General features: G+C 43.1%; 1 protein-coding gene across 5 annotated transcripts in view; it reads right to left on the bottom strand.

Moving 5' to 3' along the window:
• atp11a (ATPase phospholipid transporting 11A) overlaps positions 1 to 27,591 on the bottom strand; it is a 168,993-nt gene that overhangs the window by 132,846 nt on the left and 8,556 nt on the right. For all 5 annotated transcript variants that reach the window (XM_072258911.1, XM_072258912.1, XM_072258913.1 and 2 more), the window contains exon 2: positions 1,661 to 1,783. In XM_072258911.1, coding sequence (XP_072115012.1) covers positions 1,661 to 1,783 — 123 coding nt within the window. The remainder of the gene's footprint in view (positions 1 to 1,660; positions 1,784 to 27,591) is intronic.

Below are 27,591 nucleotides of genomic sequence, written 5' to 3'. Positions count from 1 at the left end.
CTGATTAAGTGTTGATCAAACTGGCTGCTCTATACTAGACAAACTTGAGATTGTGAATGGTGGAAAGGCCTTGGAACATCAGGAGGGTTGAAATACCCAAGCCCCGACCTACCTTTATGCAGCCGATTCATTTGAGCTTCTGGTCAATAGCAATTGTCAGGATATTGTTGAAGCAGTGTCAGCAATGATAAATGCTTTTTCAAGTTCTGCCCCATATCCCACCATGCATAATAAAACTAACTGAAGCTATCCAAAGAACGGAATACTGATGGGTAGTTAGGAGTAAACAGGTTTGTTTTGCATTTCTGTGAATCTCTTTGGTCTAATCACTGGAGTCTTGCAAAGAATTAATCAGAAAGGGACAACATTCCATTTCCTATCCTTTCCTGTTAAGCGTGTAGAGAGTTCACAGCATGCTGCAGCTGGCGTGATTATATTGTCTGGTGCAAGTTCTCAAATTCCAGATATATAAAATTCAACACTGAACTTTATCAGGATTTAAACTCTGACGACATGGTGTTTCCATATATTAATTTACAACTAATAGCAATTCCATTTAAGAATTAGCACTAAGAAAAGAATTGTGTAATACTTCTCACTCGATTCAGTTTTAAGGTCGGCTAAATGACATGAAAAGAAATTTGAAAGCTATGAGAGAAAGCTCAGAATGTAAAGTTGAGAGCCAATAGACCCACGTGTCAAGTATCTGAATCAGAGGCTAACAGTATCCAATTTCCTGCTGTCAGACAGAACATTAAAGACACATCAGCTAGAAATATCACATGAGTTTGCTTACATGAGAAAATCTTTTGTCCAAAAAGGAAGAGCTTGTGTAACAACTATCCAGAGGATATCAACAAAAACTTTCAAAGTTTAAAATAAAATTTATTAGAGTACATACATGTCACCATATACAACCCTGAGATTCTTTTTCTGCAGGCGTACTTAGCAAATCTATAGAACAGTAACTAAACAGAATCTGTAGACATCAGGAACTGTAAACGAAACAAACTGCACAAATGCAGATAGTAAATGAATAGCAATAATGAGCACAAAATAACAAGACAAAAGAGTCCTTAAATGAGTGAAGTTATCCCCTTTTGCTCAAGAGCCTGATGGTTGAGTGATAGTAACTGTTCCTGAACTTGGTGGTGCGAGTTCCTGAGGCACCTGTGCCTTCTACCTGATAGCAGCAGCGAGAAAAGATCATGGCCTGGGTGGTGAGCATCTTTGATGATGGATGCTGCTTTTCCATGGCAACATTTCATGCAGATGTGCTCAGTGCTCAGAGCGTTTTACCCATAGGGTACCGGGCTGAATCCACTATTTTTTGTAGGATTTTCCGCTCAAAGGCATTGTTCCCATACCAGACTGTAATGCAGCCAGTCAGCACATTTTCCACCACACACTTAGATGTTTGCCAAAATTTATGATGAATGCCAAATCTCGACACCACTCAGCTCAATTACATTCCTTCCAATTTTTTCTCTAAATTTCATCTCCTGCTTCCACAAATCACTTCCTACCCCATTCACAGCCCCTCCAATGGTTGGGTCTAGTCAACCTAATTAGAACATGTATTGCTTCCCCAGTGTCTCTAGTGGCAAAGTATTTTATTCTCAGTGCAAAGAACCAAATTAAAACAAAAGCAAACATTTACCTTTGAAGATACAATTCTGTTATCAGGATATTTTTGTAGAATATAAGCATCCGTGCCATGAGGGGGTTCACGATGTCCAATATAAACTGTCCGATTATCCACCCAGTTTTCTTCTCCGACGCACTAAACAGAAAGACCAGCAATTATTGTTGAAAACATTTCGCAATATTGTTTCTAGCTATTGAAAGAACTGCTGAAATAAGTGTCTTTATATAGTTTGCAGTCATGTAACTTTCAAAGATAGAATATACAGTGGCCACTATTCTGTAAACCTGCTCATTAATGCAAATATCTCATCAGCAAATCATGCGGAAGCAACTCTATGGCATTAAAGCCTGCAGACATGGTCGTCAGTTTCAGTTGCTGTTCAGACCAGACGTCAGAAATGTGATCGGAGTAACTTTGACCGTGGAAAAATTGTTAGTGTCAGAAGGGGTGGTTTGAGCATATCAGAAACTACTCATCTCCAGAGATGTTTGCAGTTTCTAAAGTTACCAGAGAATGGTGCAAACAATCCTAAAATCACACAGTGAATGGCAGTTCTGCGAACAAAAATGCTCTATTAAAGAGGGGTTCAAAGGAGAATGGTCAGTCTGGTCCCAGCTGCCAGGAAAGCAACAGGAACTCAAAATGCACACATTACAACAGAGGTGTACAGAAGAGCATCTCTGAACACAACATGTTGAAGTGGATTGACTACAAAAGACCATGAACAAGCACCTATTAGGTACAGGATTTAACTAATAAATTGGCCACTGGGTTTAGGTTTTTAAATTTCTGCAAAAGCACATTACAGCTTCTATCCCTACTAACAGTTCTGACAAATAGCATGAGATTCTGCAGCCTGCATCACAAAACCTGCTCATGCTACAATTTATATTTGCCTCAATGTGCTCATCTACCTTACCGTTGGTTTGAGTCCCATTCCCTCACCAGATGAGTTTAGACCCTCCCAACACTAACCAATATCTCTACCAGGATATTAGCTCCTCTTCCAGTTCATCACATGCACCATCTCTCTTGTGTGGGTCAACTCTACCCCAGAAGAGATTCAATTTCTTCTCCTGTTTTCAGTATCTACATTCTGATCCTCCCCATCTCCCTTGTTCTGGTGTTTCAGATCCTTTCTGTTCCCCATTTATACCTTGTCACAACTTTTGTTATTCTGTCACCTCTTAGCCACGTTCAACCAGCACCATTACCAGTGATCGTTAAATTGCTCCTGATCTGAAGCCCATCACTTTTATTCTGTTCACTCAACCACCTTACTTCCACAACTTGAATTTTTATTTCCAATTTTTCCAGATCTATTGCTGGATGAGGCATGTCCCAAACTGATAAATGCAGCAAATAAGTAAATTGCAATGGTTCTGACTCTAATTGTTAGGTGGCTTCTATGGCAACACTAGAAACCTTGGTTGAAAAATAACAAAAAAAGTCTGAAGCAATTATAAGTTAGCCAGTTTAACCAGTGATAGGAGTGCTTCTAAGGAACAGTATGAATTATCTTCAACCATACTTCCATGGTAGCTGTAATATCCCAGTCCCACATATCAATTCACACTGAGTTCTAAGGGACAGCATCAATCTTCATTAATTAGCAACACTCAGCATGAATTTGTTAAGGAAAACTCACACCCACGCAACTTGGAGGTAGTAACAAGAGGCTAATGTTATCATTCCATTTTAATAGATACAGAAACATGCAACAGGATACACAAACAAGCATCCGTAAAAGAAAAAAATGGCCGTAGTTCAAATACTTTTGAGATAATGAGGTTATTGTACATGCATTTTTGGCAAGATAGCGTATCACTGCCTGGTCGAAAATAGTTGACGCTAATGGGATCGAAAAGGGAAGTGGATCCGAAAGGGAAGTGGATCCGAAATTAGCTCAGTGGCAGGAAGCAAAGGTTAATAACTGATAGCCAATTTTCGAGACCAGAAGGCTGGCACTAGTCGATTTCACAGGACTCAGGACTTCAATTGTTGCTTTTTGAATATTTTAAATCATTGAAATAATTTTGACAAGCGTAGAGAGCACAAGGTAGTTTTGTAAATGATACAAAAATTGGCCACTTCACTGCAGAATGATTGTTTAAGCAGAGAGAATTTTTTTTTAAATGGCAAATGGGATTTAATCTCGAAGTGCTTGGCTGCATATGAAGAGATCCAACAAGGCAAGAGTATATACAATAAATGCAACTATATTGTGGTCCGGAAGAACTGAGGATCCTTGGAGAATGTGAAGTGGACCTCAAAAAGGACAGGTCAATAAAAACAGTATAAAAGTACACACTGGATGCTTCCCTCAGGCAAGACATAGAACACAAGAGGAGAGTGATTATACTGAGACTGTATACACACCATTTGGACGACTACTCAAACACTGTACACAGTTCTGGTCATATTTTAGGGAAAACGCCATTGCATAGGATCGAAAGATTTATGGATTTGTCAGAACTTGTTTTCTCCACCACCAAAACTCTTCCCACACACAAAAAAAAAGCAGAGAGGTTTAACTTACAAGTGTCCTAGCTGAAAAAAAACTGGAATGATCTTATCAAAGGGGTCAAACTCTACAGTCAATACGTAGAGATTGATTCTTTCCCCCACCTTGGAAGTTGTAGGACTGTCCAAAAGTCACGTTTAAACAGTACCAAGTTGAGGAGCGTGACAGAAGGTCTGTTTGGATCAAGTTGTCCTTATTAAATTGACATAAACTGATGTCTAAATGCCCTTCATGAAAACTCCCTGATCCAAACGGTGAACCCTGCTTGTCTTGCCACAAGAACACCCCACCTGCTGAATATTTCCAACATTAAGTTTTTTTTAATATTTCAAATGCCCAGTGACTGCCATATTTTGTTTCTCAGGTGTTTTGTCCAGTAATCCAACAAACATTTAAGGATTTAATATGTCTGAATTTATTGTCATTGATCTATAATACAACATATGAAAATGTGACATCTTTCCCATGTAGAAAAGAATTGGCTTTTCACATATAGCAATCTTAAAGTTAAACATATTTAAACTGCAACTTGCCTTTTCCCCTTTACAGGTGCTTAATATCCCTATCACATGTTTGAATGCTCTCCTCACTGCTACATCAAACAGGTACAGGAGCTGTAGGTCCCACATCCCAGGTACAGCAGCAGTTATTAACCCCACCCCCTTAACCATCAGACACTGAACCAGCATGGATAACTTCACTCATTACAACAATGACCCAATTCCACAACCTATCAAGTCACTTTCAAGGACTCTACAACTCATATTTATTACTTATTTATTATTATCATCACTTTTTGTTGTATTTGCACAATTTGACTTTTGCACATTGGTTATCCTTCTGTTTCTGTGCAGCTTTTCATTGACTATTGTGTTTTTGTATTTGCTGTGAATGCCTACAAGAAAATGAATCACAGGGAAGTACAATATGACATACATGTACTTCGATGATAAAATTTACTTTTAACTTTAAAATGGAAATGGCAACTTTAACCCTGCCAAGCATAACCCACCACTGACATCAAAATGAAAATCAATCCCCGACTACTAGCTAATAAGCAGCAATATTTTTGTGTAAAGAAAGTCAAATCTCTCTCTACATTAAAGACCAATTCAGAGCCTGTTATTAATGCCCCAGAACATAATCAGGTCCCATCTGAAACCTTTTCAAAAACAACAAATGCAAGAATAAAGAAAGTTCAAGATCCTGATGGTTATTAACCCTGTTAAAATGCTATTGAATAACACATTGTCGCTGAGCTCTCATGCTGGTGTGGCGTGCCAGTCAGGATAGAAGTGGAATGAACTTCAAATTAATTACTGGTATAGCAGACATAAAAAAAATTGCAGTGTGCCAGCCAGTGAGATTACTGTTCGACCTGGAGTTAATTATTCTTAAATCAATAGCCCAAAAAGGTAATTATCAGTTGTAATTTTGTCAGTTTTTGTTCTCGAAACCAGCACTACACATGCCTTTGGGCAAGTTATGGATTTAATAATGAACATCAGCTTTATGGAGGGGAGTTACAAAAGTGACTTTTAGTCAGAGATGATTACAGTTGTAAATCTAACAAGCTGTAAGTCCTCCAAACTGATCACCAAACTTCGCCAGCTTCGTATCAGCTCATCCCTCTGCAATTGGACCTTGGACTTTCTGACTAACAGATCCCAATCAGTTAAGTTAGACAACCTCTCCTCCTCCACTCTCACCCTGAATACCGGGGTGCCTCAAGGCTGTGTGCTGAGCCCTCTCTGTACGCCCTTTTCACCTGTGACTGCGTTCCTGTACATGGTTCTAACTCCATAATCAAGTTCGCAGGCAACACCACGGTGATTGGCCTGATCAGAGGAGATGACAAGATGACAAGATGACAAGGACGAGGTCCAGCACCTGGCCGCGTGGTGTGCCAACAACAATCTGGCCCTTAACACCCAGAAGACCAAGGAGATCATTGTGGACTTCAGGCATGCTAGGAGCCACATTCACATCCCCATCTACATCAACGGAGCTGTAGTGGAGCATGTATCAAGCTTCAATTTCCTTGGTGTCCACATTTCCAAGGATCTCACCTGGTCCCTGAACTCCTCCATCCTGATCAAAAAGGCACAACATGCAGAGCATCAAGAAAGCTCACCTCTGTCCCAGGATACTGACGGACTTTTACTGCTGTACCATTGAGAGCATACTCACCAACTGCATCTCAGTGTGGTATGGCAATTGTCCCATATTGGACCGCAAAGCACTCCAGCGGGTGGTGAAAACTGCCCAGCAGATTATCGGCACCCAAGTGCCCACCATTGAGAATATCTACCTTAAATACGCCTGGGCAGGGTGAAAAGCATTATCAAGGATGCATCTCACCCTAACCATGGACTTTTTACTCTCCTCCCATCCGGTAGGCGCTACAGGAGCCTCCGCTCCCGCACCAGCAGGCACAGGAAGAGCTTCTTCCCTGAGGCTGTGACCCTGCTGAACCTCATATCACAGCGCTAAGCAGTATTGCATCTGTATTGTACTGGCTCAGTATTTTTATATTTATGTGCTGTAGCACTTATTTTTATTCGCAGTTATTTTGTAAATAACACTATTCTTTGCATTTCTGGTCAGATGCTAACTGCATTTCATTGGCTTTGTCTCTGTACTCGGCACAATGTCAATGAAGTTGAATCTAATCTAAACTTTATTAAATACATAGCATATTAATAAATTTGGGGGCTAAAATTATGGCTTTGTGTGGCGGGGTGGAGACACATCTCTGCCAAAGGAGAGCAAGACATTCCTTCTCTCCGCTAGCCTGCACATCGCAAATCCTGATTATGCAACCACTGACACCAGGCAGGCAATCTCTGAAGAGCATCGATAATGGCTGGGGTAACCCATCTTGTAAAGAACGCAACAGCAAACCACTTCTACAGAATTTGCCAAGAACAATCATGGTCCTGCCGAAGGGTCTCAGCCCAAAACGTCAACAGTACTTCCCCCCCCCCACCCACCCCATAGATGTTGCCTGGCCTGTGGAGTTCCTCCAGCGTTTTGTGTGTGTTGCTTGGTCATGGAAAGACTCTGATCATACAAGTCATACAACACAGCATATAATGAATGAACAAGAACTATGGCTGGTTACAACTCCATTCAATGTAGGGTACATTGAGGAAAACCAGCACCTTAGTGTACAAATCTAAAAAATCTTAAGATGGCAACAGAAGACAGGATAGATGTTAGCCAAGGCATAAAATACAAGTAGAGAAGTTATGGTACAACTTTTAGGCTACAAGAGGAAGATTTTGATTAGCTCTGGTCACCACATAATAGAAAGGAAGAGATTGTACTGAAGAGGATACAAAGGAGGCTCACCAAGACATTGCCATTACAAGGAGATATTGAGTTTGTTTCTCTTGAAGCAGAGAAAACTCTGGGAGAGGGGAACCGACAGAGGGACACAAAATTATGACAGGTGAGATGGTAAGAATATCTTGCACATGCCAGAGGAGTGTAAGAGTAGAGGATGGAGGATTAGAAAAGTGAAAAGCAAAAGGTTTATTGAGAAGGTGGAGGCAAGTACCAACAGTTTAAAATCATCTTGATGAATATTTGAACTACCTGCACAGAACGCCAACAGACTAAATGCTGGTAAATGGGACTGGTATAAATGAGTACATTATGATTAGCATAAACAGAATTTCACAATACATCATTGCAGATGTCCTCACAGCATCTTCAGCTGATTTAATGGCTTCTCCAGAGCAAGGGGCAGACGATTCCATTGTGTGCTGACAACTTCACAGATAAGTACAGTAAGTGCCCTGTGCTCGCCTACACTGAGTGATCACTGCAGCCACACAACCCAAGCAGAGTTTGAAGTGCCAAATTAACACTGGAGCCAGGTGATAACTTAACACCTCCAGCAGGGGAAGTCTAACCACTTCCTCTTACTATTAAACAGCAGTTCTATCGCTGAGCCACTCATCAACATACAAGGTCAACAATTACCAGAAGGCTAACGAGACGAACCTTGCAAATTATTAGCGGTTGGATATGATTGAGGAGAGAGATTGGCTATCAGCACCTCCTCACTTCCCAGTCCCTCTAATATCATAAAGGCTTAATTCAGGAATGTAATGGAACATTTCCTAATGGCCTGAATTAATGAAGTTCTAGTGCTACTCACAACGCATGGCAGCACTGAAGACAAAGTTATCCACTTAACCTCTCGCTCTAAAAATTCACTTCCACAACTGTCAGCATATTTTGGGCACAATGCAATTTCTCCTTCTACAGATGCTGCTAACACGCTCAACTTTTCCAGCATTTTTCTTTCTTTTCCCCCCATTTTGGGAGTGGGCCAGTGGGGAGTTCAGGATTTGGCGAGGAGAGACGAGGGCTGCAAGTAGATATTTTCATTTAATTTTTCTTTCTTGTTTCACAGTTAAAGCAGTGTAGGTGCCAGGCAAGATAGTGGAAAGCTCCTCTTGATGGATGTGGGAAGGCAGGAAGATCGCCAGTGCCCCCAATGACGATACCTGCAAGAAGAGTATCTAGTTGCACCTTCATTCAGACCACGTTAAGGAACTGGGGCTGGAACTGGATGAACTGCAGATCATTCGGGAAGATGAGGGGTTATCAACAGGACATACAGGCAGGTAGATAGTTACACCCAAGGTGAGGGATGAGGGTAAGAGAGTAACTAGGTGACGATCAGGAGGGGAAAGGAGGGCAGGCAGCCAGGGGACAGTAGCCCTGTGGCTGTTCCCCATAGGAATCAGTATACTGGGTTGGATATTGTTGGGGGGGGGGGCATGCAGAAGGGGAAGAGAATGATCTAGCAGAGAAAAGCCACAGTTGTCAGGTATCTGACTCAGAAGGGAGTGGGGAGAAGAGGAGAGCTGTGGTGACAGGGGATTTGTTGGTTAGGGGAACAGGCAGGAGGTTCTGTGGACACAAACAGTATTCCAGAATGGTATGCTTCCCAGGTGCTGGGGTCAGAGACATCTCACATCAAGTCCACAGCATTCTTACGAGGGAGGTTGAGGAGCCAGAGGTCATGGCTCATGTCGGTACCAATGACATGGGCAGGAAGGGTGAGGAGGTCCTTCAAAGTGAGTTCAGAGAGCTCGATGCCAAATTGAAGAACAGGACCTCCAGTGTTGTGACCTCAGGATTGCTACCTGTGCCACGTGCTGGTGAGTCCAGAAATAGGAGGATCACACAGTTTAACATATGGCTAAGGAGATGCAGGAGGGAGGGCTTCAAATTTTTGGACCACTGGGCTCTCTTCCAGGGAAGGTAGAATGTGTACATAAGGGACTGAACTGGAGGGGGCCTAATATCCTTGCGGGGGGGGTTGCCAGTGCTGCACAGTGGGAGGGGGATTTAAGCTAGCTGTGGGGGGATAGGAACCAGAGTAGGAGGTGGAGTGTTTTTGGGAAAGACGTTAAGACTACAAGGTGACGAACAGAAAGATTGAGCATGATGGAACTAATGCACTGAGTTGTGTACATTTCAATGCAAGGATGCAACAACCATTGTTGGAAAGGCAGGGGATCTCGGGGCATGGATCAACACATGGAAATATGGCAATGTAGCCATCAGTGAGATTTGGTTGCAGGAGAGGCAGGACTGGCAGCTCAATGTTCTGGGAGTCCGTTACATTAGATGTGATAGAGTGGGAAGGGTTGCATTACTCGTCAGGAAAATAATGTCACAGCAGTGCTCAGAAGGACAGACTAGAGAGCTTGTCTACTGAGGCTACATGGGTGGAACTGAGGAATAAGAAAGGGATGACCATGGTAATGGGATATTATAGACTAGCCAAAAGTCCACAGAAGTTAAAGGAACAAATTTGTAGAGGTCACACACTGCTGCAAGAAACACGTGGTAGTGATAGTAGGTGATTTTAAACTTTCTGCATATTGACTGGGACTCCCACACTGCAAAAGGGCTGGATCTGATAGAGTTTGTCAAATCCGTTCATGAAATTTTCTCAACTAGAATGAGTATGATACTAGATCTTCTATTAGGAAATGAGACAGTGTAGATGACAAGTTTGTCTAGGGGAATACTTCGTATCTAGTGATCATAATGCCATTAGTTTCAAGATAATTATGGAGAGGATAGGTGTGGCATCAGGTTGAGATTCTAAATTGGAGGAAGGCCAATTTTGATGGTATCAGAAAGGACCTGGTGAAGTGGATCGGGACAGGTTTTCTGGTGAAGGTAAGCGGAAGGCCTTCAAAAGTGAAATTTTGAGAGTACAAGCTTGTATGTGCCTGTCAGAATAAAGAGAAAGGACAACAGGTTTAGGGAGCATTGTTTTGAGAAATATTGAGTCCCTGGTTAAGATGGAGGAGGAAGTGCACAATAGGTTATAGGCAAGAGATTCATTTTCTCATGGGCATACTCAGCAAATATATAGAATAGTAAACGTAATGGAATCAATGAACCAGCACCAAACTGGGCCTTTCAACCAGAGTGCAAAAGACAACAAGTTGTGCAGATGCAAAATGCAATAATATACTGTAAATAAATAATAAATGTAACCCTCAGTTCGGCTAGCAGCCTAATATAGGGGAGGATAGCCCCCCAGCCCGGCCAAACTTAAGAAATCTCATTTGGGAGAATGCTGCGTGATGTGACCCGTTACAAATCAATACCATGAAATAACAACCAGTACACAATATGTGATTAAATGATTGAACTTTATAATTCTTAATTTGACTATATGGTTAGTAAAGAAATCAAAAGAAAAAGGTGAAAAGGCCCATTCTCATGAAACAGTCTAATGCGCCACGCTGGAGCTCACTAATAAGGCCATTCGTCCGCCATCGACCTCCTCCGATCGTTGCTCACCTTCGGACCCTCACGGCAAGTCCACTCCATCCAGCGGTCTACCAACTCTCTCCATTCGCGTCTTCTCTCCTCATCTCTCCCCAGCAAAAGACTGCGAAATCACAGCTCCCAGACACACAAGAACGAACAACATCCTGATCATTGGCTAACATGCCCTGTTACCTCTAGTCATAACCCAAACATTTCTGCTACAGAGAAACCACTACCTTAGCAGTGGAACATAATAGAGAAGCCATTACATTAGCATTGAAACCTTACAGTGTGTTACATAAATATATCAAGAACATGAGGTAAAGAGTCCTTGAAAGTGAGTCCATTGGTTGTAGGAACATTTTAATGATGGGGCAAGTGAAGTCATCCCCTTTGTTCAAGAGCCTGATAAGTGGGTAATAACTGTTCCAAAACCTGCTGGTGCAAGTCATAAGGCTCTTGTACCTTCTTCCTGATGGCAGCAGCAAGAGAGCACATCCTGGGTGGTGGAGGATCCTGATGATGAATTCTAATTTTCCACAAGTGCTTCATGTAGATGTGCTCGATGGTTGGGAGGACTTTACCCATAATGGACATTGGTATTTCCATACTAGGCTGTGATGCAGCCAGACAATATACTCTCCCATGTCACTTGATTTAACACTATAAGGGATGATAGTATTCAAGCCCTTCCACAACTGTCCAGCATCCTTCGCAGATTCAAGTTTGGTCCAGAATTTCCACTTCACCAGTGAGATGGCTTTCTGGAGATTGTATCTGGACCTCGTGCGACCTTCTTGGTCTCTAGACTTGAATGCCTCTGATCTGGCTCTCAGGTTTTGGAACTCATGGTTCATCCAGAGATTCTCATTAGGGAAGGCTCTGGATGATTTTGTGGGAACACACTCACCTACAGCCATTTTAAAGTCTGTTACAACCATGGTATATTTATTTAGATCTCTAGAGTGCTTGAACACTGTCTAGTCCACCAACTCAAAGCTGCTCCTCTGCCACCCCTTTGTTATCTTAATCTCTAGAGCTTTGCTCTTTAGCCTCTACAGGAAGAAGGATAGTCAAGTGAGCCGGTTTACCGAAATGCAGTCTGGGCAAAGAACGGTGAGCATTCTTTAACTTAGAATAACAGTGATCTATTATGCTGGGACCTCTTGTGCTACAGGTTATGGTTGTGGTGGTTTGCATCCATCTGTCTTGATGGACAATGGGTGAAGATCAACATCATCACAAGCCTGGGCAGAAGGTATGGAGATTGAGATGCCTAATCAAGATCCGCCTCTTGGCCTCACCAGCGTAGTCCAAAGGAAAGCTTATGAAGCAATACGTTTGGCACCGGTTTGGCTGCAGGAGCTGCCGGAAGGATGTTAATGACATCCACTGCCTTCGGGGCTCCACTCTTGATTTGCTGTCTGGGTTTACTCCCATAGCCTTTGTCTCTACCAAGGCTGCCCACTAGGCAGTGGGGCTATTTACCTATAGCTGGGGATCTGGCTCACAAGCACCAGGCACGTCCACACACTAGTGAGCCTGTGTAAGACATTTTCAAGGGCCAGACCTCTTCCCCATCCTCTATAGTTCAACCTGAGTCCAAAAGGAGTTCAGTTTCCATGTGTCATTAGCGAGGTGGCACTATTTGAGGCTTGCTGTTGGAGAGGCTATGTACTGGAAGGGAAAGACTTACACATTCAGCTCTCCTTTTCGCAAGACTGCTAGCCAACACTGGAAGCTGCAAATGAGAGTAACAAGCACTACCCACTACACTACCACACGAGACGCATCACGACAACCATTTTGGCAGGTTATATGCTGATGGTAATCGGGCCGGGTTTTCTCCAAACAAGCCTGGTTGAAGTCTCCGACTATGATTTGAAATGTGTTGGAATGGACCATTTCTTGTTTGCAGACAGCGTCATGCAGTATTGCAAGCTCTTGTTTATAGTCAGCCACTGACGGTATGTAGACTGCAGTCAAGACTACGGAGAACTCCCTAGGTAAATAAAGCAGATGGCATTAGGCCATTATACTTTATAATACCAATTTGATGGAAGTTACATATCGGAGAACCAACAAGAGTTCAATCATTAAACACCCAGCTCCTCCATTTGCCTTTCGCGACTCAGCAGTTCAGTCCATCCTGTAAATCCAGAAGCCTTCGGGTTTTAGCACTGTATTTGATGTGCCTGGAGAAAAATCAAGCATACAATGGATGAGATTTTCAGTTCTCTTCAATACAGCGGACTTACCCTCAGGTCTTCAATCTTGCTCACCAGCAACTGCACATTTGTCAACAAGATGTGTGTAGAAAAGGGCTCATCCCTCTGAGTTTCAACCCGACTTGGAATACCACCCCCGACCCCCTGCCTCGCATTCGGCCATGCTGATGAGCCTTCAACCTCCAAGAGGTGCCGTGCCTGGCCAGTCCTTCTGTCAATCGTGAAATCTGAAGGCTATTCAGTTAGTTTAGAAGTCCGTTGCTCAAAGGGAAGTTACTGCTGCAGATTGCAGTGAGAGTAGTTCAAAAAAGGAATATTTAAAATAATTTTTGGAACAATTTTCTGCAACCCTCAGAATGTTGCCAATGATCACCAGACCCATCTTGCAAATGATGTATTTGTGGAGTACAAGGCAGGCAAGAGAACACTTAAGAGGGAAATCAGGAAGCTGAAAGAAGACACGATGTTCCTCTAGCTGACAGGGTGAAGGAGAATCCTAAAGGCCTCTACAGATACATTAAGAACAAAAGGACAGACCGGGACAAAATTGGTCCTCGAGGATCAGAGTGGTCATATCTGCATGGAGCTAAAACAGATAGGTGATATCGTAAATGGATTTTTTGCATCTGTATTTACTTGGGAAATGAATACAGAGTCTTCAGAAGTGAGGCAAAGCAGCAGTGAGGTCATGGACCATATACAGATTACAGAGGAGGTGCACGTTGCCCTGTGGAAAATTAGGGTGGATAAATTCCCCCGTGCCTGACAAACTGTTCCCTCAGATCCTGTGGGAGGCTAGTGCCGAAATTGCAAGGGCCCTAGCAGAGATATTTAAACAACCTTAACAACAGGAGAGGTGCCAATGGATTTGGAGGATTGCTAAAGTTGTTTCATTGTTAAAAAAAGACTGAGAATCAGGCAGGAAATTATAGGTCAGTGAGCCTGACATCAGCAGTGGGCAAGTTATTGGAAGTTTTCCTAAAGGACCAAACAGATAAGTATTTGGATAGACTGGGGCTGATTAGGGATAGTCGATATGGCTTTTTGCATGGTAGGTTGTCTCTAAGCAATCTTAGAATTTTCAGGAAGTTACCAGGGAAGTTGATATATCTACATGGATGTTAGCAAGGCCTCAGACAGAGTTCCACATGGGTGGTTGCTGAATGGGACTGGACAGATAAAGAGTAGTGTTCTGTGACGATGACTCAAAAAGCACCAAGGATCAGCAGATATTCACTATATCCATTTACATGCATTAGGAATTTGCTGTCATGCAGCAAAAACATTTAACAATCATAAATGGGCAGAGAATTATATAAAAATAAAGTTAGGCAAGTAATAAAGTGTACACAAATACCAGCAGGCATTTGCAATGTAAACATTATCAAAAGTTGTTTAAAGTGTTACAGTGCTGTGACTGCGGACATAGAGAGAGTGGGCGGTGGAAGCCAACTAGAATGGTTCATCAGATTAACTGCCTGGGGAGGGAAACTTTGAAGATGGAGACAAGTTTGTGATTTAATAACCCAATAACACTTCCCAGTGAAAAGACAGGTGACATTAACAAAGACTTTTCCTGCTTTATTTTAGTTCTGGACAAGTCCTGCAGTGATGGTAGACGGCAGCCAAACAACAGCCTGGTTTGGAAATGTCATTTTTCTTTTGCAATTCCTGAATCTAAATCTGGCCTAATAATGTAGTAATGTCTTCACAAACTATATTGCACTTATTCAAAAATGGCAATGCTCGGCAGTAACATCAACACTCCTCAAATTAATAGCAAGTGCACAAGATCAGCCACATGCATCACATTTTTTAGGCCATGTGCGTTACCTGCCCAGAATACACCCACTAGTCAGTGGTACATCCACCACAGATGCTGCATGGAGTTCAGCAGCTGTGTACAAGTACATAATTGCCACTACGCTTACACAAAGAATGTGAAAGTAGGTCCTAGGATGTGCTCAGAGCTCTTTTCTGGGACAGGTACAACTCCAGATCTTTTTCTCCCCCCTCAAAGAAGCCAGGGATAGAGAGAGAAAATAGCCAGTTGCTAGGGAAGAGGCAAGGCTGGAAACTAAAGGCCATGCATTTATTCTTCCCAGTACTTGGTTAACCCCCCAGGAGGACCACAACCTTGTCGTAGGATTAGGAGGCTTGTGTGCCTCGATGACCCGGAGAGCTATCTTGGCTGAAGTCAGGGCCTTGTAGGGTCACTCATGGTAAACAGGTCAAAGGATAGAGGCCAGACTAAGAGTGGTCCACTAGGTTTGGGGGCGCATCAGTGCCAACAACCCCGACGGGGCAAAAGGAAATTATTACAGAAGCAGTAATGAAGAATCCTGATGGCCAAGGACCGATAGAGATGGAGGACCTCCATTGCTGACCTAAATGCCAGCAACATAACAGGTAGTAACCAACTATTTGATGAATCATATTTTGGCAAGGCACACAGAGGAAGTGGCAGTATCCCTTCATCTTCCTTACATCCGGGTGCCTATGCAAACATCTCAGTCTCTAATGCATCTGCCTCTACCACCATACTGGGCAGCACATTCCAGGCATTCACGACTCTGAATAAAAACTTACCCCACACATTCCATTTGAACCTACCCCCTCTCACATACAATGCATGCCCTCTGGTGTTAGACATTTCGCCCCTGGTAAACAGATACTCTCTGTCCACTCTATCCACACCTCGCATAATCCTGTAAACCTATCAGATCTTCCCTCAGCCTCTGGCATTCCAGAGCAAACAACTTAAGTTCATCCAGCCTCTCATGAAAGCACATGCCCTGTGAACCAGGCAGAATTCTGGTAAATCTCTTCTGCACTGTTTCCCAAGCTGCAACATTCTTCCTATAGTGGGGCAACCAGAACCATATGCAATACTCGAGATGAGGCCTAATCAGAGTTTTACAAAGTTGCAACATAACCTACTGACTTTTCACCTCAGTGCCTTGACCGATAAGAGCAGGCATTCCATAAGCCTTGTTAACCACCTTATCCACCTGTGTAGCCACTTTCAAGGAGCAATGAACTTGGATCCCAAGACCACCCTGCTCGCCAACACTGTTAAGGATCTTGCCCCTAGTAGAGTACTACCTCCTTGCATTTGCCCTACTAAGGTGCAACACCTCACATTCATCTGAGTTAAACTCCATCTGCCACTTCTCTGCCCTTATCTGCAACTGATTTATATCGTGCTGTATTCTTTGCCGGTCTTCTACACTATCCACAACTCAACCAATTTTGGTATCATCCGCAAACTTACTAACCCACCCATCTACATTTTCATCCAGGTCATTTATATACACCACAAACAGCAGAGATCCCAACACAGATCCCTGTGGAACACCACTAATTACAGACCTCCAGCTCGAATAAGTCCCTTCAACCACTATCTTCTGTCTTGTATGCACAAGCCAAGTTCTGAATCCCACCAGCCAATTTGCTGTGGACCTCATGCATCTTAATCTTCTGGATTAGCCTCCCGTGAGGGACTTTGTCAGATGCCTCACAAAAATCTATGTAGACAACATCCACTACCGTACCTTCAATGTCTATCATCACCTTGTCATTAAACTGTCAGGTTGGCAAAGCATGACCAGCCATGCACAAAACCAAGCTGGCACTCACTAGTTAAGCCATGGGTTTCCAAATGCTCATATATCCTACCTCAAGAATTTTCTCCAGCAATTTCCCTATAGCTGATGTGAGACTCACCAGTCTATAGTTTCCAGTATTTTAACTTTTTTCCTTCATTATATAGAGTTACAACATTCGTCACTCTCCAGTCCTCTGGGACTTCGCCTTTGGCTAGAGAGGACACAAAGATCCTAGTCAAGGGCCCAGTAATCTCATCTCCCGCCTCCTTCAATAACCTGGGGTAAATCCCATCAGGCCTTAATACTCATTAGCAGGCCCAACACTTCCTCTTCCATGACCTCTAAACACCCTAACATATTTATACACTTAGCACTGATCTCCTGGTCCTCTACATCCTTTTCCTTGGTAAATACTAAAGCGAAGTACTCATTAAGGACCTCACTCACATTCTCCACATCGAAGTAAATGTTCTCTCCCTTATCCTGGAGTGATCCCACCCTCTCCCCGGTTATCCTCTAGCTCTTGAGGTATGTATAGAATGCCTTGGGAGTCACCTTAATCCTACTTGACAATGACTTCTCATGGCCCCTCCTGGCTTTCCTAATTCCCTTCTTTCGTTCTCTTCTGGCTTCTTTATAATCCTCATGGGCTTCATTTGATCATGACTTCCGAATCTTTACATACTTCTCCTTTTTCTTGACTAAATGCATCACCTCTCTAACATTCAAGGTTCTCTCATCTTTCCATCCCCATCCTTTCTTGTAACAGTAGCATACCTTTCCAGCAAACACCCCTTACATGTCTGATGTGGACTTGCCAGAGAAAACGTGTTCCCAATTAACACTTCCCACAAGGACCATACCCATCCTTATCTATAGTTATCCTGAAAGTTATGGAGTTGTCCTCACTCTTCCAATGACTGTTCACCCACTGAAAGATTGGTTACCCGGCCAAGCTCATTACCAAACACCAGGTTCAGCATTGCCCCTCATCTCTTGGACCATCCACATATTGATTTAAGAAACCTTCCTGGATATATTTAAATTTTGTCCTATTTAAACTCCTAACACTAAGGTGGTCCCAGTTTATATTAGGGAAGTTGAAGTTCCTCCCCCCCCATGACAACAACCCTACTATTTTCACACATTTCCTTAACCTGATTATCTGTCTGCTCCTGAATGTCCCAGGGACTATTAGGGGGTCTGTAGTTCAATCCCATCAGTGTGATTGCACCCTTCCTATTCCTGAGTTCCACCCAAATGGACTCAGTGTCAGATCTCTCCATTATTTCTCGCTTGAGTGCAGCTGTGATATTATCCCTGGCTAGTAGTATAACTCCCCATCCCTTTCACTTCCTCCTCTGTTTTCTAAAACTTCAAAAACCTGGTACATTAATCACCCATTCCTGCCCTTCTCTCAACCAAGTTTCAGTAATGGCCACAACATTGTTGTTCCAGGTACTGATCTAAGTTCATCACCCCTATCCATAACACTCCTTATATTAAAACATACACACTTCAAACTATCCAACCCATCATACCTGTTATTTTGATTTTGCTTTTCAGTACTTTCCCTGACATCTACCTTCTGGTCCAATCCTTCCCTTACTGACCTGGGACTCCAGCTCCCAGCCCCTGCAAAGCTAGTTTAAATGCTCCCGAGTAGCATCAGCAAACCTCCCGGCCAGGAGATTGGTTACCCTCCAGTTCAGGTGCAACTTGTCCCTTTTCCCCAGAAAAAAATCCAATGATCCAAGAACTTGAAACAGAGTCCTTGCACCATCTCCTCAGCCACTCATTCATCTGTGCTATTGCCCTATTCCAACCTGCACTAGCCCGTGGCACAGAGAGTAATCCTCAGATTGCTAACTTGGAAGTGCTTCTCTTTAGCCTCCTTCCTAACTCTATATACTAACTGCGCAGGACCCCTTGGCCTTTTCTGCCGATGTCATTGGAGCCAACTGTTGAAGCCTCTAACTGTTCCCCCTCCCACTTAAGAATATTCTGCAGCCACTCTGATACATCCTGGACCCTTGCACCCGGGAGGCAACACACCATCCTGGTGACACACACAAAATGCTGATGGAACTCAGCAGGCCAGGCAGCATCAACGGAAAAAAAGTGCAGTCGACATTTCAGGCAGGAGTGGACTGCACCATCAACTGTACGTTTTCTCCCCCCCCCCCCATAGATGCTGCCTAGCCTGCTGAGTTCCTCCAGCATTTTGTGTATGTTGCTTGGATTTCCAGCATCTACAGATTTTCTCGTTTATGACACCATCCTGGTGTCTCTTTTGCGGCAACAGAATCTCCTTTCTGTCCCCCTAACCATCGAGTACCCTTTCACTACTGAACTGCCTGAATTTACCCTTCCCTGTCAAGCTTCAGAGCCAGAAACAGTGCCACCATCCTGGCTGCTGCTGCCATGATCTGATGGGTCATCCTCCTGGCCATAACCAAAGAGGTATACTTGTTGCTGAGGGGAATGGCCACAGGGGAACCCAGCACCGACTTCCTAATCCCCTTACCTCTCCTGGTGGTCACCCATCTACTGTCTGAAGCCTGTACTCTGGGTGTGAACACCTATTATAGTTGAGACTTCAAAAGTCTCAACTATAGTATCTTCAGTCCAAATGATCCTGAATACATCCAACTCCAGTTCCAACTCCTTGACCTCGTCAGTCAGGCCCCGAAGTTGGGAGTACTTCCCACAGATGCAGCGATCAAGGAAACTGCCAGGTATCCTGAATTCCCACATCTGACAGGAGGAGCGTCCTATCCTGACTGCTCTATACTAAGAAAGAAAAAGGCTTACCTCTTCTTAACTGTGTCCTTGCCTGTTCACGTCAAAGCTTTTCAAGCCAAAGCCTTCACACTCTATCACTGGCTCACTCCGATAATGGCCGCTCCACTTGAGCCTACCCTCCTTTTATTTGTAGCTGGGTTTCGGCCCGATGCCGACACTTACTGTACCTGCGCAGTCCAAAGAGACCAGCCTTGCCCAAGCTGGGCAAGTTGACAAGTAGTCATCACCAATAACTTCAGTGTATATATGCTGACTCAACTCAGTCAGAGTATTCTTTGGCACTCGATCACTACATCTTTCATCATAAATACCAACATTTTCACTGCCACTGACAGTTCAGCCAAAAGTTTATTCCCTATTTTCTCTGTCCTCTCTTCAATGATCAGGGATAGTTGTAATCTTCTGATTCACAGCAACAATTTCAGAATCTAACAGATTTGGAAACACCATCACCAATGACTCCACTAGCTCCATGCACCAGGATTTGGATCCTTACCAGTCTTTATTCTCCCTAGCTTCTCGGTGCAATTTTTACCTTAGTGTTCTAACACCCTGCTTTATTTCTTCAAATGAATTCTTCATTTCTTGTCATGAGAGAGAGAGTCACTGTTTAATTTCTCTGCTACTCCCCTGTTCCCCAGTCAGTCTGCAGGGAATGAAATTGCCTTGGTTTATCCTCTACTACACCCTTGTTCCCTAGTGAGTCTGCAGGGAACAACATTTCCTTGGCTTATCATTTCCATTTTGTATGCTCAGAAGCTCTGCCAGTCAATTTTCGTTTCACACTACTTGGCCTTTTTTTAATATATAAATCAATTTCTTGATCCTCTGCCAAGTTCCAAATTACTCTCAGGCTTGCTGCTATTTCTGGAAACTTTATCATCTTTCTTGGATTTAAAATTAACTTCAATTTCTCTCAACCATGAATAATTACTTCTCCTTTTGCTTTGCGCCTTAAAAACCTTTTATTTTGCAATTTTTACATTTCTTCAAAGTCTAGCCATTGGGTGCGACAGACACAATGCTAACACCAACAGAAATGCTGCCTCGCTCCCCCAGTTAACAGGCATGTGAGGACTTCACACATTCTTGCGATGACCTTATAAGTTTCTTCCAGATGCTGAAGCTTCATTCCACATTTTTAAAATGTGCAGGCTGATAAGTTCACTGACTACTGTCATTTGCAAGTAGGTGAGTGGTAGACTACTGCAGGAGTAGGGATGAAATCAATAGAAACGTGGGGAGGAGCACTATTGTAGGATTACTGTTAAATGGGCAAAATGGTTGGCACAGACTTGGCAGAATGTGTGCCAACCATGGTACTGTGTCATTTTATGACTATAGTTGCCTTCCAACACGTTCCCCCACTCCATCGAAATCAGCCAACTCTCCTCCTCAGTTTGAGCTACAAACGCGAAGATGAAGAATAGATCCGTGAATGGAAATATAGGCAAAATAAATAAACAATGCTGCAGATGCATTCAATTTCACCATGAAGACGTTGAAAGATGGCAAGATCAATCAAATGGTTCAATTTATTACAGAATGTATGCAGCATACAACCTGAAATTCTTTCTCTTCACAGACATCCATGAAACAAAAACCCAAAGAATGAATGACAGAAACATCAGAACCCCAAAGCCCCTTTCTATGCACAAGCACATCAACAGGCAGAAACAAGGGAAACAGATGACCTAATTCACATTTGACAAAAGATATCATGACTCGTTTGGGTACTGTGACAGTAAATGAAGAAATAACAATACATTCCCAAGTCCCGATGGCACGTGCAACAAGGAAGGGGCTCCCCAATGGTAGGGTAATCCATTGTTTCACATCCTTCTCATTGTAGAGGTCACAGTTGCAAGGCGATATCCAACATACTTTCACTAAGTGCTACAGTCGTACATATAGTCATGGTCTGCCCGTGGTGAAATGTGTAAACATTCAGGGTGAATTGCTCATCACGCAGGCTGCTTTATCCTCAATAGCATCATGCTGTTGGAACATCCAAACAAAACAATTACATTTTCAACAGCTTTTATTCGGAAGTTACAGAAAGAACTTCCATATTGTAAACAATGGGTGCAGCCCCATTAGCTTAGTTGGTCTTAAGCAGGGCACTGGGGTCAAGTACAAGATTCTGTCCCTCCATTCCCTTCCTCTTCTGTAGAAAAGCAAGTGCTATTGAATCCATTGCACAGACATGGGGCTAAGATTCCCACAAATCAGAATAAATCCTACATTTTTCCCCCAGAAGTATCATTGAATTAGGGTATTATAGGGTGACCAGGGAGGGGTAGTACAACAGGCAAAGGGGCTTGTTTTGTCCATTCAGGGCAGGTCACTCATTTTTGGCTCCCACAAGACACTCAACTCTCACCTGTGACTCCAATTACCTGCTTGCGCGCAACAGTGGCCACGGCTTTGGGTGGGTTACGCTAGGTGGGAGAGCCAGCAGACCTCAGCCTTGTGAGATAGCAACATGCCTGGCCTTGTATGTGAACTTATCTCCAGCAGACCGGATAGATGAGATCTAATGACCAGGAAGGCGGTTCTGCAACATTGAGTGGAGAGCCAGGGGCATGATCAAGCACCGAAGTAGTCATGGTTATCCACTACAACTGTGGAACACCCCAGATATGATGAGGAATTGTACCACGGGACACAGACTTCTGAGGTCAAGACTGGAACCGCCCCAGGCCAACAGCTTTTCCACGTTTAAAAACTCTCCAGCACTGGATTCTTCACCATCATCTTTGAATCGCTTACTCCAATCTCAATCCTGACCAAGGAATCACAAGTGTGCTTGCTCCAAGGGCCGTATGCAAGATGACATGGCTTGGCAGAGTTTACCCTGCATTGGGTTAGTTGTGATCCAATATTTAAAATAAATAATATTGCATTTGCATGCTATGTAGCAGCAGAGACAGTACGGTGCCAAATTTAAAAAAGATATTTCAGTTTCTTGACTGACATATTCAAAGGCTCAGAGACAAAAAGCAATGCAGTACAACTTGTACTCCTTTGATTTTCTAACGGTATTATTGCATGAAGATCACTTTGCCCCTCTTTGATTCAAGGTACAACTCGTTGTCTACTGGGAAGGCCAATTACGATTGACTGCTCCTGATTTTCATTACCACACAAACTCCTTTGCTCAAAAATTGTCGCCATCAATATGTCCAGCATCTGTGGGAAATAAGCCTCAAAATGTAACCATCCTCAACGCAGCAAGTTCCTCATGACTGGTCGTGACTGTTGCAAAGTCAGCCAACTCCATCATGGGCACTAGCCTCCCCAGCATCGAGGACACCTTCAGAAGGCAATGCCTAGAAAAGGACCCCCATCAGATTGCCCCTCTGCCATCAGATTTCTAAAAGAGCAATGAAACCTCACTGTTTCTGTTCTCTTTTGCAATACATTTTTAATTGTAATACATAAAAATACTATGAATTACAATGTAATGCTGCTTATAAGACATAGGAGCAGAATGAGGCCATTCAGCTCATCAAGTCTGCTCTGCCATTCTACCATGGTTGATCCTAGATCCCACTCAACCTCATACACCTGCCTTCTTGTTATATCCTTTGATGCCCTGACCAATCAGGAAATTATCAACTTCCACCTTAAATACACCCACAGACTTGGCCTCCACCACAGTCTGTGGCAGAGCATTCCACAGATTCACTACTCTTGCTAATAAATAATTTCTCCTTACCCCGTTTAAAAGGTCGCCCCTCAATTTTGAGGCTGTGCCCTCAAGTTCTGGACCATCTCACCATAGGAAACATCTCTCCACATCCACCTTAACTAGTCCTTTCAGCATTTGCTGGGTTTCAATGAGATCCCCCTGCATTCTTCTAAATTCCAGTAAGTACAGGCCCAAAGCAGTCCAAAGCTCCTCATGTGTTAACCCCTTCTTTCCTGGTATCATCTTTGTGAACCTCCTCTGGACTCTTTCCAATGAGAACACACCCCTTGAGATATGGGGCCCAAAACTGTTGACAATACTCCAAGTGCAGCCTGACTAGTGTCTTATAAAGCCTCAGCATCATCCCCTTGCTTTTATATTCTATTCTATTCTCCTCCTAATAGATTAGATTATGAGGACACTCAGTCCTCTTTTATCGCCGTTTAGAAATGCATGCATTAAGAAATGATACAATGTTCCTCCAGAGTGATATCACAAAAAAAGACAAACCAAAGACTACATAATCATAACATATAGTTACAGCAGTGCAAAGCAATACCATAATTTGACAAAGAGCAGACCATGGGAAATGTAAAAAAATGTCTCAAAGTTCCAATCGACTCCCGATAGCCCCCGATAGCAGGCGGCAGAAGGGAGAAACTCTCTCTGCCATAAACCTCCAGGCACCGACAACTGTCATCGACAATCGCCAACATTGCATTCGCCTTCTTTATCACTGACACAACCTGTAAATTAACCTTCTGGGAGTCTTGCACAAAGACTCCCAATTCCCTCTGCACCTCCGATGTTTGAACCTCCTCCCCATTTAGATATTAGTCTGCACTATTGTTCCTTTTACCAAACTGCATTAGCATACATTTCCCACCTGTATGGCAACACTGCCATAAAACAACAAATTTCACAACACGTCAGTGATATTAAATCGGATTCTGGTGTCCTTTAAGGAAGATTTTTCTCCTATCGTCCTACATCTTTGCTCCCAAATGGTCAGTGTGCTGTTTCTTCTGCTCTAGTGCTGAGACAGGGGTACCTGCTGTAGCTTATCCAAGCTCTCAGGTAGCCTTCTGCTGGCAAGGAAAATAAGCCTGTGTATGTTCCCAGGTCAGAGGTTGCAATTACATTCAGCTGGCACTGACAGACATTTGAATGCCTAGTGCTAGACTTCTCAAAAATGCACTCTACCCGATGTCAGTCACTCCAAAAATAAAGATCCATTGAGTGAAAACTAAACATTCCCTCAAAGTTTTTATTTTTTTTTAAAAAACACATGTTGCTTCTTAGGCAGCACTGAATATCTACTAACTTATTATCCACAAAACCAATGACACAAGACAGGAACAGGTGCTTCAGCCCATCTAGTCTGTGCTGAACTATCAATCTGCCTAGACCAGATCTAATAAATATATATACACACACACCCTTCCCATCCATGTACCTATCCAAATTGCTTTGAAATGTTGAAATCGAACCCACATCCACCCCTTCCACTGGCAGACCGTCCCACACTCACCACTCTCTGTGATGAAGTTTCTGCTCATGTTCTCCTTCCACATTTCACCCTTAACCCATTACCCCCAGTTCTATTCTCACCACACCCCAATGGAAAAAGGCTGCTTTCATTTACCCCCTCTATACCTCTCAATTAACAACACATCTCCCCTCATTCTTCTACACTCTAGGGAATAAAGTCTTAATCTATTCAATCTTTCTCTACAATTCAGATCCTCAAGTCCTGGTAACATCCTTGTAAGAAGCTACCCATCTATATAATCTCATTTACCAGCATTTGGTCCATTGCTTACGATCTTGACAATTCAAGTGTTTCTCTTAATAATTGTTACGAGCATATCTGTTTCAGTCACCAACTCAAATCCAGATTCCAACTAATCTCTCAGTGAGAGGTACCATTCAATTTGGTACACCTCTATCAGCAGAATCCTTCCCCCAAACCTCTTCAGCTTCATGACATGCAGAGAGATTAATCTCCTCTGCACGCTCGTCAATGAAGTTACAGCCCTGTTACAGTTTAGTGACAGAAATGGCACACGGTATTCCAGATTTTTCCAATTCAAAGTTAAACATAATGTTTATATTATTACAATCAATGTCCAGCTGATGAAGGCAAGAAACCCACGGGCCTTTCTCATCATCTCTGTCTCTCTGCACTGTCATCCTTCTTACTGCATGTTCCAGTAAGAAGGATGAGGCAACCATTGTTGGCAAGGGAAGTCAAAGACAACATAAAAGCAAGAGAATATATTATAGCAAGCATTAGTGGAAAACATAGAAACAGAGAGAACCTACAGCACAGTACAGGCCCTTCAGCCCACAAAGCTGTGCTAAACATGTCCTTACCTCAGAACTACCCTGGGCTTACCTATAGCCCTCTAATTTTTCTAAGCTCCATGTACCCATCCAGGAGTCTCTTAAAAGACCCTATCGTTTCCACCTCCACTACTGCCGCCAGCAGCCCATTCCACGCATTCACCACTCTCTGCATAAAAAACTTACTCCTTACATCTCCTCTGTATCTACTTCAAAGCACCTTAAAACTATGCCCTCGCGTGCTAGCCATTTCAGCCCTGGGAAAAAGCCTCTGACTATCCACACGATCAATGCCTCTCATCTTACGTCACTCCAATGAGAAAAGGCTGAGTTCACTCAACGTATTCTCACAAGGCATGCTCCCCAATCCAGGCAACATCCTTGTAAATCTCCTCTGCACCATTTCTATGGTTTCCACATCCTTCCTGTAGTGAGGCAACCGGAATTGAGCACAGTACTCCAAGTGGGGCCTGACCAGGGTCCTATATAGCTCCAAAATTACCCCTCGGCTCTTAAACTCAATCCCACAATTGATGAAAGCCAATGCACCGTATGCCTTCGTAACCACAAATTAGAGGATTGGGAAAATTTTAAAAACACAACACAAGACAACTAAAAAAGCCATAAGGAGAAAAAAGCTGAAACGGCAAGGAGTCTGCTGAAGAATTTAGATTGGGAGAATGGGCAAAGAAATGGCAGATGGAACACGTAGAGAAATGCATCAACCTCTGGCTTAAATGTACATTAAGACTTGGCCTCCACAGTAACCTGTGCAACAAATTCCACAGGTTCACCACTCTCTGGCTAAAGAAATTCCTCATCTCTTTTCTAAAAGTACACCCCTCTATTCTGAAGCTGTGTCCTCTGGTCATAGAATTGAGGGATATCCATTTGGAACAGAGAAGATTAAAGATTTATTTAGCTAGCGGGTGGTGAATCTGTGGAATTCTTTAGCACAGAAAGCTCTGCATAGCAAGTCACTGGGTATATTTAAGGCAGAGGTTGATCGGTTCTTGATAAGCCAGGGTATCAAAGGTTATCGGAAGAAGGTAGGAGAGTGGGGCTGAGAGGGATAATAAATCGACCATGATGGAATGGCAGAGCAGACTTGATAGGCCAGATGGTCCAACTCTGCTCATTTGTCTTATTTTTCTTGCGCCTTATGGTCTAAGAAGAAGAATAGCCCTTAACTCGGCAGTGGAGTTATCGGGGCACCGTCATGACGGTGTTTCCATAGCAAGCTATTCTTGTTTTTACGAGGCCGAGTTGCTAGCTTGACGCTCAACCGGACTTGGATTCGAACTCGGGAACCTTCGCTCCAGAGTCCGGCACTGATATTATTGTGCCACCAAGCGGGACCCTTATGGTCTAAGGATGAACAAATATGGCAGGTACAGGAACCTTGAATTGAGGGAGATAGTAATTTTAGTCAAGGATGAAAAGGAAGCATATTTAAGGCTTAAGAAGCTAAAGCAAAATAGAGCCGCTGAGAATCATAAAGCTAGAAAAAAACTCAAGGGAATTAGGAGAGCCAGGAAGGTCCATGAAAAGTCCTTTGCCTGTAGGATTTTTTAAGAATCCCAAGGAATTATATACATACATTAAGAGCAAGCAAACAAAGTAGAGAGAAGGCAGAACAAGGATCAAGGAGGAAGCATTGTTTTGAGGCAGAGGACATAGGCAAGGTTCTCAGTGAGTATTGGGAAATCAAATGTAAAGAGACAGATAAAGGAAATGTTTCTGATATAGAGTTAAGAGTAATATTGTCAAGTTGATTGTCACTTTAATACCCAGCAGACACATCTGTGAATTGAGTACAGGGGAAAAAAAAACAGGTTACCCAGGTTAGTCAAGTTCATTACTAAATCACCAGGGGTATAATATGCCAAGATGGAAGGTGGCATATTATGCTTCAAATCATG

The sequence above is a fragment of the Mobula birostris genome, chromosome 5 (genome assembly GCF_030028105.1).
Source record: "Mobula birostris isolate sMobBir1 chromosome 5, sMobBir1.hap1, whole genome shotgun sequence".
NCBI classification, from domain to species: Eukaryota; Metazoa; Chordata; class Chondrichthyes; order Myliobatiformes; family Myliobatidae; genus Mobula; species Mobula birostris.
This window is presented reverse-complemented; position numbering and strand designations above follow the sequence as displayed.